The sequence below is a fragment of the Papilio xuthus genome, unplaced genomic scaffold, assembly GCF_000836235.2.
Source record: "Papilio xuthus unplaced genomic scaffold, Pxut_1.1 DF824888.1, whole genome shotgun sequence".
NCBI classification, from domain to species: Eukaryota; Metazoa; Arthropoda; class Insecta; order Lepidoptera; family Papilionidae; genus Papilio; species Papilio xuthus.
Genome location: NW_013533761.1, coordinates 4,377,728 through 4,397,103, shown reverse-complemented (window position 1 = coordinate 4,397,103; position 19,376 = coordinate 4,377,728). Strand labels below are relative to the sequence as shown.

At 36.2% G+C, this 19,376-nt stretch overlaps 1 protein-coding gene across 1 annotated transcript in view; it reads left to right on the top strand.

Moving 5' to 3' along the window:
• LOC106127107 (protein teashirt) overlaps positions 1-19,376 on the top strand; it is a 182,381-nt gene that overhangs the window by 19,506 nt on the left and 143,499 nt on the right. The window contains exons 2-3 of the mRNA XM_013325101.1: positions 1,621-1,665; positions 18,720-18,832. Of these exons, the coding sequence (XP_013180555.1) occupies positions 18,775-18,832 (58 nt within the window). The 5' untranslated portion in view covers positions 1,621-1,665; positions 18,720-18,774. The remainder of the gene's footprint in view (positions 1-1,620; positions 1,666-18,719; positions 18,833-19,376) is intronic.

The window sequence follows — 19,376 nt, the reverse complement described above, 5'->3', positions numbered from 1 at the left end:
GGTGCTGTATTTTTATGACAAACATGTCTCTAGAGCTATTGTTATTATCTTCTGGCAGAAATAACAGGGTGAAGGTTGGAGTTGTCTAAAATAATTTAGTTGCAGCACTTACGAACCTTATATTTACGTGTACCTTTTACTTAAAAGCCATTAAGTTTTACATTTTTACCGTATTAAAACAATTATCTATTTGACACTGATGAATCTCGGCAAAGTTTCAAAAAACTTTGACTCGCTGATTGCCAGGAGCAGTGATTTCATTAATTAATATAATCTAATATATAAAAAGTTGAATCTGCTAAAAGTTTTTAATGAATAGGTAGTAAGTCAGCGTACCTGAGGCCAGGCTGAGGTTGAAGGGAGGTATTTACGAGTTGTTTGCAAGAAGATTTATGGTGGTGTTGCGTGACAGTCGCCGATAACAACCGCCTGGGTGGAGGGGGGAGGAGCATGCGGGGAGCATCGGTGCACCGGTGAAACAAATCGACCCAGACTTATCAAATACAAATAAAAACATTATAATTCTTTTTCGAACATTCCCGAAGTCAAATGTCGCAACACTGATCGGTACTCAAAACTTTCTATCCATCTTTTTTGTCTTGTTACCCAGACATTAGTTATTCTAAAGGATAAAGTGTTACTACAGTTAGTTGGGACACATTATAGTTATGATTAGTTTAAATCTATTAGCCTAACGGACATAATATAATAATTATTGACAGAATCGTCGCGTGAGACAAAATTAAGAAATACTAACTGTAATCGACAGCTTTATTGTCTTTGCGAGTTTATTTGTTTCATAAGGCTCTTGAACTTTCTCATTTGCGATGAATCATTCATAAACCCATATGGGGTCGCATTTAATTAAATTGATCGTGTTTTAGTTATTTCTTGATACTTTATTTCATGTGATAGTGATGTTACAAAATGAATTATAAGTCGACAAATCGCGCCCCTGCAGTGAGACACATCCTCACTAGTTTTAATATAAAGACGTTTTGAGATAATCTTCTATTTAGTAATGTAATCTTCGATAATTTATAAGTTAAAAATATTTCAAAGTTAAAAAATCATATTATCTTAAGGAGCAATCTTTATCATATTAGTTATTTAATAGCTTAGTTGTGTAATTTGTCCGATTACTTCAAGATCCGAGTCAAAGTTAATGGCCAATTCCGTAGTATTTTTAATACGTTCATCATTGATTAAATTAGTTTTACGACTTTGTAATAATTTATGAACTTTTAAAACAAAGATTTGTTTAAATTCTTGTAGCGCGAAGTCACAAATAAATGCAATGTGTTTGTTGCTTCTAAAAATTTTACGACCAATTTATCCCCCAAATAAACGATAGCACCGTTAATGCTTGAGTTTTATTGTTTTTTTATCTGTATTTGGTATGATTATAAACATAAAGTTTTCCAAATATTTGTTAATAGGTGAAGCAAAGCTATCATAGTATAGAATGGGCTTCCGATTTCCTGACGATGTTAATAAGGAACGGGTATTTTAGGGATATGAGGTATTAATTGCTAATAAGTAATTTTAAATGGACAGTTTTCATTTATTGTTGGATGACGTGGAGTAATATTATGTGTTAACACTTTTATTTCTTTCCAGATCTGGATGCTGTGAAAGTGAAGATGATATAGACCGAAGTAAAACGTAAGTTTTACATTATATAAAACAGACTGTAAAATAGAATATAGTTATGTACATTTTATTTATTTTGTTTTTTTTTCTTACGATTCTATTGACATTAGGTGCAAGTATAGGCAAGTCGTGGATGGACATTCGACATTTGCCACTAATGATGATGTGTGATGCTATTTCCAGGTTCGCTAGGATTTCCTAGAACACTATAAATATTTGCCGCGGCGTCGCGCGACGATAGACGTGCTCGTTCTACTTGAGCGAGACGGATTGTGTTGAAAAACGAAAAACTATATTTGACTATTTCTATACACATCGCAAGAACATTATTATTTGTTACAAAAACAATCATTTAACCGTTAAGTATGTGTACTATAAGTTAATAATTAAATGACGTTTCATCATAATATTTTGATCAAGCTATCTTACAATGGGTTTCCGACAGTACAACATATCGTCTGTCATTCATTATCTTTGAAAAAAACAGAAACACCAATGTATTTTAAACGCAGATTTTGGTTTCAGAAACTCACGGTTAGTGAATATTAGATTAATTATACTTCTATAGTTTTTCTCTGTTAAATAAGTTAGCAAAGAATAGATTATGATACTATTCTAGGCGTTAGTTTTAACAATTACCAAATGTTATCATTATAATCGAAGATTTGCTTCTCTGTGATTGTCAAATTATTGCATCAGGTAATGCTGTAAGTCCTGCAGACGTATGTAATAGCGCTGTCAGATGCGTCTTGACTAAGGCTAATTGGTACGCGACTCGTGCGACATCTAACGGCCGTTCAAGTATTCATGGCACATGTCCATACACGTCTCATCTGCGAGGATTATTTCCCTCAAACGCAATGTTAACATTTCACCGCAAACAGATCTCAGGATTGCACTATACTGTTGCTCTAATCATTTCTCTGTTTTGCTTTTTTTTTTCTTGTTCATAGTCAATAAAGCAGCTTTTGGTTATAGTTTACCTACATTAATATTTCGTTAAAATATTTAGTGAATTAACTTTAGTTATAAAAATAATCAAATATAATGTCAACGTAAAATATGTGGAGCTTCTAACTTTTTTTAACCATGATTTGAGATTTGAAGAGATGCAGCAATAGTTTGGTTGAAATATGAAGTTGTTGACGAGACACGCCTTCTCTTACATAAGCTACTATTGAAAACCAAGTTAAAACTTTATAACCAATAAGTAATTAATTACTGGAAGAAGTTTTCAAGAATATTAGTTAAAATTTAATATAATTGGAGCGTCGGTTGTTAACAGATTTGAATAGGATAGTATCGCCAGCGATAGTGATGCTGTTGCCGGCGTGTCTGTTAAATACTAAAGCGGCGTCCATCACTTAAGACACAGGACATAAGCACTGGCCGGTGTTGTGCATCTAATTCTATAATAGCACCGAGTGACAGCGTACAGCGCCGCTGAATTATTGAAGAGGTTTGTCCCTCAAACGACAACCTCGCTTGTAGCCTGTAGCCTGAACCATAGCTTGTAGTCTGTAGCCTGTCGTAGCCGGCTAAGTCTAATGCATTCGCTGTGAAATTGTCTTCAAGAATACTTGAAAAATTAATCACTTGTCTTCTAATTTTGAATTAATTCATAATTCAATATTTATTTTTAGAATATACATCTTAAGATTAAGGTTTTAAAACAATATTAGAAGATACATTTTATAGCTGGCAGTTGAGGATAATAACATCTAAATTTACTACAGACTACAACATCGTCTTACGATGTATAATTCTTACGATGATAATTGCCAATTGTAAATGATGAAAAAACATAAATCATTGTCAGCCTAAGATGATGTAGTCAGAGCTTGTGGAACTTCCTTATTTCCATGTCACGCAGAATACTTGAACTTTATAAAATGTTATGCATTGCGAGTTGCGACAATGTACTGCAGCTGAGCAGCCGCGCAGCACCGGCAGAGGGCGCGGCGGTGCCGTCTATTTGTATCTTTGCCTCCTTTGATTTACCGCCAGCACTAACCGTCCCGTATAAAAGTCAACAATTACACGGTCGCAGTACCGTATTAGACATTAATTCAGAGACGGGAATCGAGAAACGACGTCGTCTTTTGATTCATGCGTGCGCTCAACTCTCGCGCCTCCGACGTAACGGCCAGTTTGGTAGCGTTTGAAAAGCGACTGAATGTTGTGAGCGATAGATATGTAAATCGATCGAGCGGGTGCACGTTCGATATGAGTAATAGCAGCACCGATTGTCTTTGGTGAGGAGATTAAATTGATTTATGCGACAGTGTTTCGTCCGTCAGTGGGTTCTGGGTAATCGTAAAGTTCGCGCGCGGGTCGCAGTCGCCAGTCGCCGGATTCTCGTCAGCTTTATGTGGCTGCCTTTTGATGCGACGTTAAATCTAAGCTGATTTATAGACGCGAATTAGCATCGCGGTATTTCCTGCTTCGTGTCGTGTCACTTGTCATTTTTGTAATTCACTCGGATGATATACTCTATGACGCAAACATTTCTTGTTGAAGATTTTACTGATGTTTTGATATTTAATGTCATTGTTTTAGATGCCAGCAATTTTTATCACAAAATTTTATGATGACGGATGGCTTCCTGCACCATTTCTAACGATGTTTGTAACATAGAGATAAGTACATATATTGTACAGGTTCTAGACTATTTAGGCTACTAAATTTTCCGCGTGGGCGGTGAGGTCGAATGAAGGTTTCGTTGTGTATCCGGCGACATGACGCAGAGACACGGACAACTTGTACCCCCATTATATTTTTGTCGAAACGAGTGAACTAACAAGTGATTCACTTAAACAAAGACTTTAAAATTACTTATAAATTACACGACTATCACACCTTACCTTAATGGACTGTTGTGAACAAGTCATTACGATTGGCTCTAACAATTATCAATTTATGTGAGCGTTGTAGAGCGATTGACATCCGTGTTGTAGTCTCTCTGTCTGTCTGACGTCTAAACTCGTAGTCCGGACCGACTGGGACGACCGACATCTAGTTCGCGTCTCGCAAATATAACCTGTCAATCTGTTTGTCGCGATTAATATGCAGCCTCTGTTGTCCAGTCTACAGAATTAGAACTATTGATTTGTCAATCTTTATTTATATTCGAACTTGTCTCCGACCGGCCACAGTGACATACACAAAGTGTCCCTGGCTTTGTTTACTTTATTGTGTTAATTTGGTGGATCATCTTAAATTACTAACGACATGGAAGGTCATTTATTACAATAGAATAAATTAAAAATGATTTTAGTGAATAGCAATACTCTTTAAACGTTTATTAGACCAATAATAAATTGACGAGAGTGGTTTGGGAATTGCGAATTTCAATAGATCTGGCTGAAAAGGAATCGCTCCCGTCTTGGCGGCGGCAATCAAAGATCACAAAGAGAACGTTAATCGTCGTCCGGGTGTAGGCAGATCTAATATTGTCCGCTTTGTCCGCCATTGTCGTCTCACGATCTCATTATCCAAGTCCGGACCGATTATCGCTCGAGTGACCTTTTTTAATAATTTTCAATAACATATTTTGTTTTAATTTTCTTTTAAATCGTTTAAAATAAATTATGTTATAGTTTACTCTAGCACAGTGAACACAAGGTGCCATTGTCAAAAGCATTGTACTTTTATGCAATAGATGGCGCTAGTAGTTACAAAATATAATAATGTAAGTTATATTATTATTAATTAAATTCGAATAAATAAGATCAGTAGATATAAAACGTATATAAAATAAGCTGTTATTTATAGGTTTTAATTTTCATTATTTCTTTTAGTTCTCAAAACCAATTTGCAATAGTTAATTGGGAATCCATGTTTTTTTCTCGTTGTAGTAACCGACAAGGTAACGTTTGAATCAAGTTGAACACGAAACAAATGCAGTTTGTCAGCTGCAGTTGTAATTTTAATTTTAGATTTGTTTTGTTGTGTAAGTAGCGTGCTGTTGAACATGCTTCAGCAGTTTGTAGGAATTAGCGAGAGGCTACAAAATATCGAAAATAACAGTATATTTGTACTATCAAACTACTACGATTATGTTCTACATCTGCGCCAAATTTCATTAAGATTCGTTGAGCCATACCGGGGATAACTTCTAGCAAACATCCATTCATACATCTAAACTTTCGCATTTATAATATTAGTAAGAAATAATATTTTATTATTTGTTAATTTTAATTTAATTAAGTACATATTATTACTATGTTACTACAATCCAAACAATTAATTGAATGAATAAAAGTAGCCGAGACTAATCGCAGGTGTTTGCTTGAGTTCAATATTATATGTTATGTTTATGTGACGATATCACGCATGCTTGTATCTATTATAGTTTTAATTATCTAATCACTAGATGGCGGTTACTGTCGCCGTCGCGTGCGCAGCAACCATCCGCGTAACCTTTAACTAAAGCACCGAGCATTAACTTAATTATATTTTTATTATCGCATAATTGTGTGTGTCGAGCAGGGCATTCGGGCCCTCGGCCAACTGACAGCACTTGATGTTGGCATCTGCTGGCCAACACTCCTCGCAAGTCAGATGGTGGCGAGATGTCACACCCATGGCTTGAATATTGCGAATAATTTATTGCCTGTTGAATTAGCTTTAAATTTTTTGTTTATTTAGCATTGTTATTTTATTAATCATCGATGTTACAGATTATAATGTTACAAATTCAATGCTCGTTGGGCGAGTTGTTACGCTTAATGATCCCTAACCGGCAGCGCAATCGACTCCATTAAGAAACATCGCGACGACCAATACAGTATCTGAACGCAATTATAATCGAGGTGCGGGACCTCACGCGCGCTTTAATTAACAGCTGTTGATTTTTTAAAAAGGTTGAAAAGGAACTAAAAAATAAATATATAAATACGAAGCACTAAGACGCAATTCAGGGGAGCGATAACGCGCCGCCGATACCGTCTGTGCGGCTCGGGTCTAATGAAGCTATGCAAATTGCACGCGCCCACGCAGGCCGGCGCGTTTGTGCCCCCTGCGCGATCACTCCCCGCCCCCGCTTCCCGTCCCCCGCGCACAAAGCAACACTCCAATAAACTCGCAGCCCGCACAAAGATGTCGGGAGCGCGCAGTAATCGATGCGCAGAAATGCGAAATCGATTCGTGTCTACTTCTTTTAATCGAGTTTAATTGACTATCGATACTTTATCACTCGCACGGAAGCTGAACTCCTCGCTTATCGTATTTCGGCTTGTTTATAAAATATTTATTGGCGCGCTCACAATTAGTGGACAGTATCGTGTTTATTCTATTGGATTTTAACTCATTTTAATAATTGCAGTTTGTGACACGCGATGGGGTTTTTAATATAAAACATCTTAAGCAAATTAAAGGAGGATCTGTAGCACGTCTCAAACCTGACGATATTTACATTGAAATAAGTTAATGTTAATTTAGTCTTTTTATTGATTACATATTTAGAAATGGATACTTTTATCAGCATCTGTCATTTACATGTGAGTTTCGCGATGGCGATAGGGGGCGTGCGCGGCGACGTGACGTCTGCAACTGAACAGAGCAGACAGTCGGCAGGTACCACTGATGCTATCACAGCAGATAACGGCAGATTTCAAATGCTATTTCATATTTTTCGATAGCGGACGTGGATTCTTCCAAAGACGCAGGTCAAATAGAGAATCTCTATGATTTCCTATCAATTTATCAATTTGTAAATTGTCAACTCTTTCTCTTACCAGATATTAACGTAATAATACGTATGATATTATTTTAACAAAACTCATTGCACATTACGGAATTGTTTGAAACTAATTTCGATTGGTGATATTTGTGGTGATAATTTAATGCTTTTTTGAAGTAAACACAAAAGATATCTCGCGCTTTGTCGTTAACTGACTAAATTCAAATGAAGTCACGATCGACGATGTATGCGGTAATCAACTGCGTTATATACAATTGGCTCGATTTGATAAGAAGGATTTATTGGCAATGACTAAGATCCGTGGATACTGGCTAAAGTCATAAACTTTTATATATAAACTATTATGATACTTGTTTATCATTGACAAAAAAAAAATCGCAAATGCTTTTCATATTTGCTATCTACTTATTCCAGCGTTAACAAAACAAACAATATGCAGGTTATACACGTTATGTTAGGTCAGGTACATTACAGTGTTGACCTTACATGCATAATCAAAAACTCTAGCAGGCGTGTGACATTGTAAAACGATCATGCAAAACCTAACGTGTGTTGCCGCTACTATACACATATCTAGACTAAGATTGTTGGGTTGTAATGTTTACAGTCAATCTTGTAATTCGATCGTAAATACTTAATACCTCTATTTTCAAAAGATGTATCCACTATAATAGAAAATTTATAATGAAGTATATGTATGAAGAGTCATCACAAACAGGGATTGTATAGAGTTTGCACAGTGGCAAATAAAAATTCCTAATATCGGGCGGCGGGGTGCAGTCTGTAGGCGGGCGGCGGCGGCGCATTCAAGAAAATTCACCAGCCACCGGCGTCGCTTTCATTAAACTCTCTTTCGCTCCGTTCACTTTTTTCTCTTTAGAGATAAACGCCGCGTCTCCCCCTCCCTGCCGTCTCCCTCTCAAGACCCGAGTAGGCCTCAGACGACACGACGGTCAGTTTTCCCACCTCACATGTTATGGTTGTTTAATTGATAAATCCATTTAACTTTAGTGTGGCAGTTAGACAAATTACGAAAAGTTTCTCAAACACTTTTATCTTGATATTGAGTCATACGAGATCATAATTCGATTCGCTCACAATTTTTTTTTTGCCTCTGTGTCTTAACAAGGAAACTATGCTATTAAAAGAAAAACTAGTTTTACACCAGCAACACTTTATAGTCAATAAGCAAATATTATAATATTCAAACAAATATTTATATCAATTAGGTGTTAATGAATAGATTACTAAGTCCAAGTCTTGAGTGGATCGTCAAACCTCACATTACGTAATCAAGCGCTCAGCTGAGCCGGCTCAGTCGGCGTTGTACGTCGTCCGGATATGAAGATAGCGCCGAGCCGACCAGCTCCCCCCTCCCCCCACACATCTCTCACACCATTTATATTTTGTTCTTTGGCTTCGTTTTTTGTTCTACATATTGTTCGGTTCTCGCGTTTTTTTGCATCGTGTTTGTTTGTGGAGTCGCGCTCAGATGTTCGCCGCCGATTGATTTCCACACGTTTGCCAATTCCTTACTCTTCTATGTACCTACAGTCCCCACGAGACGAGTTTTGTAATGAAAAATACATGTGACTTCATGATCATGTTATATGCTTTATTTTTATAAAATTTGGCATTGCAATCAATTTAGTTCATTATTTTAAATGAAGTACATTTGTTAAGATTAAAAATCAATACGTCGATTAGGTACAAATGTTTGAGAGAAACTCAATAAGGCAGGCAATTTAAATAAAAGCTTTTGAAAATAACTTATACTTTGTCAATAACATGTATCTGGGAAGGCTGTCAACTTGCAAATTTTATTTAATTCCATATGACATGAATATTAAGACCTTATCGATATAATTTAAATGTAACGTTATAGTATTATTATTTGCAGGACGTTGTCTTATAAACTGATTTGAAGACGCATCAAAAAACATTGTTACTACGCATCTTATGTGATTGAACGTTTACATTTTTGATATATAATACCATGTATAATACATACCTTGTAAATACAATAACAATAAAAAAATAAAGTGTCACATATAATACTAATTATAGTGATGTTGACGATTTAGAGACGGTTGACATTTTAGATGTTAATGATTTAGCAATGTGTGCCCCTATAGTTATTATGCATTGGTGTTAGGTAAATGTCTTTAATTGCACTAACATATAATAATTCATGTACATACATTAGATAATCTCTATAAACTTTTATAGGTGCATTGAAAAAAATCCCCGCAATAAAATATTGCAAATGCCTCTAGCGCCACTGAACCGACCCGAGCAGCGACCGATGGTAAATATTGTCCGCGGAGTTAACATGACTTAAACAGTCATTGGGCAAGTTAAAAAAATTATATAATAACGTGGAGTATGCCCTGTTTGATCAAACTCGTAAAGTTTAAGATCAATCGGCAGGCCGCAGGATATCGATGTCTAATGGACCCGCAAGAAAGGGTCGAATGTTGTGCGCCCGTCTCTCGAATCGACTTCTTATCGATCTACAATAGACATGACTCGATTAACGATACATCCCTACATCGATGTCGAGTGTATCGTTGCACGATAATGTAAGTAAAGAGTGAAATAAAGGTAAGTGTACGGTGATAAAGTGCTGAGGTGCGCGCGGCGACCGGCGACTCATCGTCATTGCGGGGTATTATCTCTTGCGGGCGCAATAAAATTTTTATTGTGATATAATTTAGTCAGCGTCTGTCCGTATGTCCGGCCAATCAGGTGCCGCTGTCACCGGGCTGACATTAGCGGCTAAGTTATGATTGAGACGCGGCCGTATTCGCATTATCATATTTTAAACCGCGATAAAATCATTCGATGTTTATTGCGTTATAAGTTTATTTTTCTTTTATTGCACTCCGAAGGTTGGCGGATCCTGAACACTCTAATCTATAGGCATTAAACTGGCCGCTTTGAATTTGTATTAGGTTGACTTATCAAGTAAATAATCTGCATAAATTCGTAATTCCGAGTTGATGGAGACTTGACGGACACTTAGCGCCACCCGCCCCCGCCCTCGCCCCCTGTGTCGATTACAGTTTCCAGTTGCGCACTTAACCCCAATGCATGTTCTTCGGCAGTTTTACTTTTAAATCAGTTTTCGATACATAGTAATTGATTCACTCCGCAAATAGCAATATAAATTAAACATATACTTAATATATTTAAGTTAATTTTATTATTAAATACGTGGTCAATGTCGATTACCACTTCCTTCCTCTACATACCGTAGCAACAGGAGTCACATTGAAATATAATTAGAATCACCTGGAGGTAAAATTACTGGTGTTAATTGAATATAATTATGTTAATTAATAATTTGAACTCACAAGATGACCGCATAAAGTTGCTCGCAAAGGTCATCGATATTTATTATTTGCATGTTTATAAATTTAACTTGGATACAAATACTGTAGTACAACTTGATTTAGATCTTAATTACTATGAAACATATTTGTACTGTGTCTTCTTTTACAATGGATATTCTTCGAGGTCATTAAATGGGAAGTAAGAAATGCTAAATGACTGAGACATCATCGAATTATTGTAAGATATTTATTTATTCGACACTATTAAAACCGTACACTATAAAAATGCTAAAATATAGCACTCATTTTGTGAATAGAGTTGTTTGTCATTGATCACTATTAATTTAAATATATAATAAATTGTAATTATTTTTGGCTTATATAAAATTAAAATTAGAATAAATATTAATAACTTGCTATCAGAAATATAAGCTTCAATATTTTGTCATAATTTTCCAATATTTTTTTAAGAAAGAAACCATCATGTTTGTCGTTGGTTGTATTTAGCTACTTTGAGATAAGATGAACATACATCGATGTTACATAGGTATTCAACAATTACCCAGCCAACTATGATTAGTACAAGATGTCGTTTTAGATGATCTGGTGTCATGGTTTGGGGGGATGGGGGGGGGGGAGGAGGTCAAGTTCACTGGCTGCTGTCGGCTGAGGAATTGAGATTCATGTCTGTCGCGCCGCAATATCAATGAAAGGGTCCGTGATTCATGAGATTGCTAATAAACGCCCGTCGCTGCGTTCCTCATAGTCGTATTGATGGGCTTTTTGACTTCGCTTCTCCGCACCCACTGTCTCAGTTATGATTGATATATTTGTTGTCATTCTTTTATTTAACATATACCATACAGTACGTGTACAGCAAGCATATAACTCTGGCAATTTGTGCCACAACATATAACCTCCTTGGGATATATGCCTTTAAAAAATGGTTTCAAATTCATATTGTTATTACTTAAACTTAGGTATATGTATATGATAATTTTATAAACAATCTTTAACGGTTAAGTTACAAGGTATATTGGTTAGCGTTGCGATGTTAAACGGTCGCGTAAATATGTCATATCTTCGCTTGTCAGTCTTTCACATCGTTGCCAAACGCCATTGCTGCAATTTGTCCGTCAGCCTGCGCGTCTGTCCGTCTGTCTGTCTGTCCGTGTACGCGTAGGTATATAATTGGACTTGTTGAACGGTGTCACCACTCAACTAACTCCGGTTTAGAACAGCTGCGGTGGACGTCTGTCTTCAATTCGTATGAGGCAATCGTTCATTATAACTTAAATCGAACCCACGCTTCTTATTTAAATTAATTATTTTTACAATTAATTTTTATATTTATATTTAAGTTATTTGAAGCGATGAAAATAAAACATATAAAATAAATTATGATAAATACATATAAAACTATGGTGGACTCATAAATAACTTGAGTCATATAGAATTTGTCATCATTATGGTTCGAGTTATTGTTTCAATATTCAAGGACTTTTAGTTATTTGCAAATTATTTTGGCAAACATATCGATCAGTATATTATGAGAGAAGTGAGCGAGGGCGCTCGTTGCGCGGGTCACTTGCCAAACAAAAACCCACTTGTTTTTATTTCCCTCACAATTTATCGTCGCAGTCGTTGCATTTTAACGCATTATTTGTCATAACGAATGGATCATATTTTAAATGAACATCAAAACAAATAAATTGTTTGGGAAACTTACGTTTTCAAATATGAACATGGAGCCAACTTACATTAATCGAAATGTAGAGATTTGTGTTTACATATTATATACACATATAGTTTGCAATACATATGTACGTAAGTTATTAGTTTAAATACATTTTTATCTTCGTTTAATGCAAAAGTGATTGCTGACATTAAAAAGATAAAGATGTTCTATAGAATTAAATATAAACATATTAAAGTAATCATTTTCACTGGAATTCAATTAGCCCAGTTTTCTTTGTCCGTCAACAAAGTAATAAAATTTTATTTAGCCATTTGTTTTAGCATAAATCTCATTCAGTTAAATATGGCGGTGTTACTTCCATAACGGGCGCATTGTGACGAATATTTTGAATAAATAAATTTATTAGCCATAGTTCTGATTTCGTTTAATGGAACTTTAATGAATCAGGCGAAGGTTACGTATTTTAACTGTTCCACTTTTAATATTAGCATTAATTGAATAGTCACAAAAATTATGGTTTCCAAAACTGTATATTTAAATCATTTATTTAACAACTGAAATACATCGAATGGGCATTGTGTTATTTTTACGACGATTATAAAATTTGCATGAATAATATCTATGAATTAATCTTTAGTAATTGAAAGTGGTAAAATCTTAATCGTTTTAGGTATGTGGACTTTTGCTTGATGACAGAAAACAATACAAAACAATGTGCGCCTCCTCTTATTGTAACATCTTAATACAACCCCGGCCGGTGACATTTGTACATGTATCAATTACCATCTTCATGATTTTACTAAGCAGGTCACATCTATGTCACTCTATTTATGAGTGTCAAAGATATCTTAACTACGGATTGTCTGCAGCAGACATAACAGAATTAAAGCCGTAACCTAACACCGCGCGCTCTGTCGCATTCATTACACTATACCAGTCGCGCCCGCGCCCGCGCCCGCGCCCGCGTCCACTGACACTCGCGATTGATTCCTGTCTACAGTGGAGTCGATTTTAAACTATAACATGACGAAATAAGGTTTAAATTTATATGTGCAATGGCATAGTAGAATCTCGTCTTATTAAGCGCGAAACGAGGCATCAGCATCCATCATAATTCTGCCTCATTTTGTAATGCGGCTGCAAGATGCGATATTTTCATATGCGTGCGCCGCGCGCCCTCTGCCGGCGCGTAAGACTGTCTCAGGTCCGCGTTGGGACGATATTACCGCGCGCGGCAGCAGCGTTAAGTTGGTGAGACAAGTGCGTAGGTCCGATAGTCCGGTCAAACTAGTTGCAAGTGTGCGAAAGTTGCTGATGTCGGCTGCGGCTGTGCATTGCCTTTTATTTCGCTAATCCGTTATTGCAATTTCTCAAGCGAGAGAACTTAGCTTACGATCCTTCGACTTTGGCTCGATGGGAACGATTTAATTTCTTATTTCTCTCATAAAGCGACCGATTTGTGGCTTAGTGCCGGATTACAAATGAGCCTTAAAGATGTCATAACGTTACATGTTTAAACTTCGGAATCTTATCGTTGTTGAATCGCGTATGTTTACGATTATATTGTGATATGTTTGTTGTTTATTCTAAATCTAATCACAATTTAGTCTTAAATATTATTGCTCCTAGGAATGGGCTATAATTTCTGACACGATACGCGTCAAGTTCTATAATAGAAATATAGTATAAAATAAATCTGATGTATCAGTATGAAAAAGAAGAGTTAAATACAATCCAAGTTTAGTTTAAAACTAATTGAACTAGACGTGGGAATATAATGAGTTGTAGTTGTGACGCGCTCTTCAGACGAGTGCCAAATAAATAATGCGCGCCTAACAGCGCTAGATGTCGCTGACAGACAATGACGCGTGCAGGTGAGCGCGTGCCGTAATTTAAAACAATCATGCATTTAGATCGTACGATACGACTACGTAACGGAGTACAAATAGATGAAATAAACAAATGTAAAGATAGAAAAATATGTGACGAATCAATCTTTATTATAGATGATTGTGTAGTTTAATTTACGTAATTATATTCGGAGGTTAATCTTTTCAATCAATTGAGCCAACCAATCTGAGAATCAACCAAAATGAGAAGACCTTAAAGCAATCTATTTTTTTGTAAACTGGTAATAAAAGGAATATTTTTTAACTTCCGCAGTGTATGTATTGATTTATCTTGTCACTTGCGTGAGTTATTTCAGTCGGCTCCACGCTGCCTTCTATCGCAAAATGTACCAAATCAGTGTAAGGACATAATTATTAATGTGGCAATTAAAAAGCTTTTTAAACGTCCGCTCGTGCAGACTCCGCTTTGACATGTTTTTAATCACTGATATTATCGGCCGTCATTCGTATTAATCACAGGCGACACGAGGTATCTTAATTAACGCTTTATTATTAAAAATTCAGAGCCACGAATTAACTGCACATTTTTGGACGAAAATCTACATGAGTACCCGAGGTCAATTTACACCCCGCGACTTGAGCAAGAGCTGGAAGAAGACTCAAAACAATTTCTTGTTTTCTAACATATAAGTTCGTCCGATTTATTCCTTATCCCGAACTTGTATATGTAGCGGTAAACCACTTTAAAAAGTTACACTCTACATGGTTTTAACTTTCGATATTTCTGTACTTTGTATATTTAATAAAAACTTGTCAATAATTATAAACAAAACCTTTACACTATTTCCGTTATTGAAAAGTTTTTGCGCATGTTAAAAGTACTTTAAGTCAAAAATGTTCAAATCGTGTCGTAATCGTCCCGTTTGCAATAAATGTCCGGATATCAATATCCGCCAATACCCAGGTAATGAGGGTCGGTAATTAAATGTCGTCTGTCAAAGCCTCGCCGTCGCCGCGTCACATTATACACATTCAAAATGGCGGCCAGTGACGTCACGCGAGTGAGGCGCCCTCTCGTGGTCGCTGATGGATTCAATTTTTGCAAATTGATGACAACGAGCCCAAACAAATTTTGATTAATTACAATGAAAATGTTATACTTTGGACTGAAAATTATTGTCATTTTTGGTGTTAATTTGTGAAATACGATTTAAAATAAATATTATTCTTAAATTAATACTGTAAGGGTTGTATTTGTAAATGCAATTATTTTTATCTCCCGCACGACACGCGGTCACAAATCAGTCAACACTCGTCATAACTCCGACATCGCGGCGCTTCTTAGGCGATGCTCACACCGCATGCATGCTTTACTAACAGCGCCTGCAGAGCTTAGCAGCACTTCGCAACTGCTGCTGTTTTGAAGCGTTTTAATACGAAAGAAGCGTGAACATATAGATCTATCCGGTGTATTATAAAATTATTTTATTTTATTTGCATATTCGGCATGCATTCTACACGTTTATTTATTTTTAATTGCTTTACGTAATAGTTTACAGAAATAACTTTATTATGTTTTAATCGGAATTCTAACATTTGGTTTGAGATTCATATCTAAACACATCATAAGTCGTAAATTGACTGATTGCTGATGGCAAATGGTTATTAATTAGCAAAAAACTTCGCTCGTCCTTGCGGGTGACGGGCGGGCGCGGTGGGTGCGGGGTCTGCGCGGGGGAGAGGCTCTCAATCATAAATCACACCCAATGCCATCGGAGACATATAATTAAATGTATGACGAGTTGGATTTATGCGCCAATAAACATGTCAGTCGGAGTCTTTCTTAAGTACAGATGGCGCCACAGCTGCCCCTTACAGTGTGCGCACCCTTCTGAATAATTCTGAAGTTTTTCGTGTTTACTAAATGTTTTTCAATGCAATATTCACAAAATTTATTTAACCTTTATTATAAAATACATTAATTTGTGTATAATCTTGACTAACTAAAATCAAAGCATCTTTTTTCTTCTTTCAAACATCATTATTCCATAATATGTTTGCGATCAGATATGGTAAAAAAATTTACAACAATGTAACAAATTAATTTTTAAATATGACATCGTACTTGTGTTGCTGACTGTACAAAAGCACTTATTCAATATGACATGTATTTTGCACAAAAATTGCACAAATAAAATAACAATAGCGTGGAAACAATAAGACACAGTGGGACAACGAACTTACAAAAATCCAGAAACAAAACGGTTACTTAGGAAGTGTAATACGTCATCAATGTTAAGCTGTTTATGTCCTTTCTTTAGAAATAATAGAACAATATGAATACGCCTTATTGTTCAGCAAACTTACCATCTGATAATCAGACCATTGATATCTGTTTATATTTTACTTAACCTATGTTTATTCTTTTGTCCTGAAGAGATTAAATTACAAAACATTTGTTACCAAAAATGAACAAAATTTATATGTAAAATATATCTTAACATATATACTTTTCACACAGTCTGACTGTGTGCTGGAAATTTATTTACGAACATTCTAACGGGCCCGTCACCGAACTGATTTGCGACTTCCAAAGAAAGGTGAACTATTGAAAGTTTCTATTAGCTTCGTCCCAGAAATCGACATCGGCGCGTTTTTTGCTCCAAAAGGGTGGCGAGAGAGCGTTATCTTGGCTTCGTCCGCATCTGTCCGTGCATAAATCTGTCGCGTATGAAAAGAATTAAAACGTTCCATTGTAGACGGCCGAATAAATCTTGGAGATATCTTTGTGAGGGACGCGCGACGCCCGCGGCCGGGCGACGGGCGCGGCGGGCGCGCTGCGGCGATATTTTACAAGTTTTTGACAGTCGATACGGCCGGCGGGCACCTGCCGCCTCGCCACGCCACGCTGCCTTCGACGGGACTCGCAGCTCATAGTCACAGCGCTGTCTACCCCATACACACTGCTCACCACCGACCTCTGACAAACGAATTCCCACACGTCTATAGTCAGATTGTAATACAACTAGGTTTAAATTTCCTAGGTTCAATAATAAGTATTCTAAAGTAAAGTAGTCATAAAAATAAAATAATTCTCATAGGTTTTTCTACAGCTGTGAACAATGAGGTAGCTAAAGTTTAACTAAGCGTAGGCTAGAGCCTGTCGCTAACTCTTTGTGACCTATTGCAGATCACTGAAAGAAATGCTTTACCCGATACATGTACATACATAGTGACTGTAAAATTACACTAAAAGTAGAAATTTAATTTTTTCAAACCATTATTCAACGTAGATGTTCCAAACGTTTTTAATGGAATTCAATCAGAAATTTATCGGTAATTAATTAATATCATGTAAATTGTATTAAAAATATATTTATATTGATGAACATGAATTCAGTCATTCATTGGACTGGACTAAAAGGTTTTTATAATTGCGACAGTGAAATGTCCAAACAAGGTATCAAGATAGCGGGATCGCGCACAGCTTCCACTCATCCGATACTTATTGTGAATTACTATTAAGATTATTTTAAATGAAGACATATTGATATTTATTTAAAATAAAGGTAATTGTCCACTTAGTGCATTTTGAATTATTCGTAATTTCAAACCGAAAGTTTATCTATTTGTGAATATAACAAACTCTTGTTGCTATATCCTTTGCCGGTTGACATATGTTTTAATCTCTCCGAAGGAAGGAATTAATCATTTGCGGTGGTCGTGAGAGAGGAACAGCGCTCGTCATAAATCGGGCCCCTATCACCGCATCGCACGTCAATGTATCGCATTACTACATTGTGCCTTTGATATGGAATTTATTACAGACCGTATTCGAATCACTCGGAACACGTCACCCGGCGTCTCTCGTCGTTCGCCGCTCATAAATTCTCTGACATATCGTTTGAGCTCCAAGATTTTTCTGTTTAAAACAATTTAGCACCACGACGAATGTGATAATATATGCTTTATTGTAATATAAATAAAATCCATATTCGTCTGCATCAACAGCAGTAGTAACATTGTCTGCGGCATATCGTCGCGTCTTGTCTCATATTAATGACGGTTGACTTTTTTTAATTTATCGAGAATATTTTTAATGTAGATTCTTTAGGAACGCTTGCGGTACACTCATCGTTTTCAAGAAGTAGTTTCTAGTGATTACCTGTCCTGAATTACTTTGTTTACGATGAGAGACGTAGGCTGACGATTTAAATTATAATTTAAAAGGCTTCGTAATAAGTATTTTATGTCCTCTCCGTTAGCAAGTGATTACCGTCAGAGTTTATTTTATAATTATATTGCATTAAACATAATTATGTCTTGAGAAAGGAGGTTGACAAATCCAATGCACTTTTTATTAAACCCAACCTAATTCAATTTTAATAGTGAAAGACATCTTAAATACCTACTTGCATATTTTTGTTCTTGCGTAAGTTGTTCAATGAATGATGTTATCTGATGTGCGTTGTTTACAGATGCGAGGCAGCGGCGCGTGCGGCGGGCGGCGCTAGTGTGCGCGGCGCGGCAGAGATGCGCTCCAAGCAACAGCCGCGGCCCTCCTACCGCTGGCTCGGCACCAACGAAAACGGTACCAAACACTTCTACTACACTTAATGATAACCTTTATATGTACTTTATGCAATAGAAAATTACATAGTTTAGTTCCTCCCTCTTTGTTCTTCTTTCCAAATATGGTATGTGATAAAACAACAATGTGACGACATTGTTTTAGGCCAACAAGCGATGTCAGTGTTTTAGAAATAATTAAAATATTTGTGAAAACAAAATTTTTTACAAAAAGTGACAAAATGTAGAGACAAATTATTTAATAATTCGCCGTGTAAAATGCTATGCAAAACATTCGCACGGGTCCGCAAGCAATTATAATATTGTTAGTATAAATATTGGCCAAAGTATTTTGTATGACAAAAGTGTCCGCTTGTTGTTCTCACGCGATTCTGTTCTCTCTATTAGCTATGACTAATTTCTGGCAAACTTATTCAACGTCTTTAAAAAGTATGTTAATGCTTTATGTGTTTTATAACAATAAATTGTACATTTAATTTAACTGCTATTATCTATTCAGTGGACGGTACGCATTTTACGGTGTATTTGCTTTATGTTATAGTAGC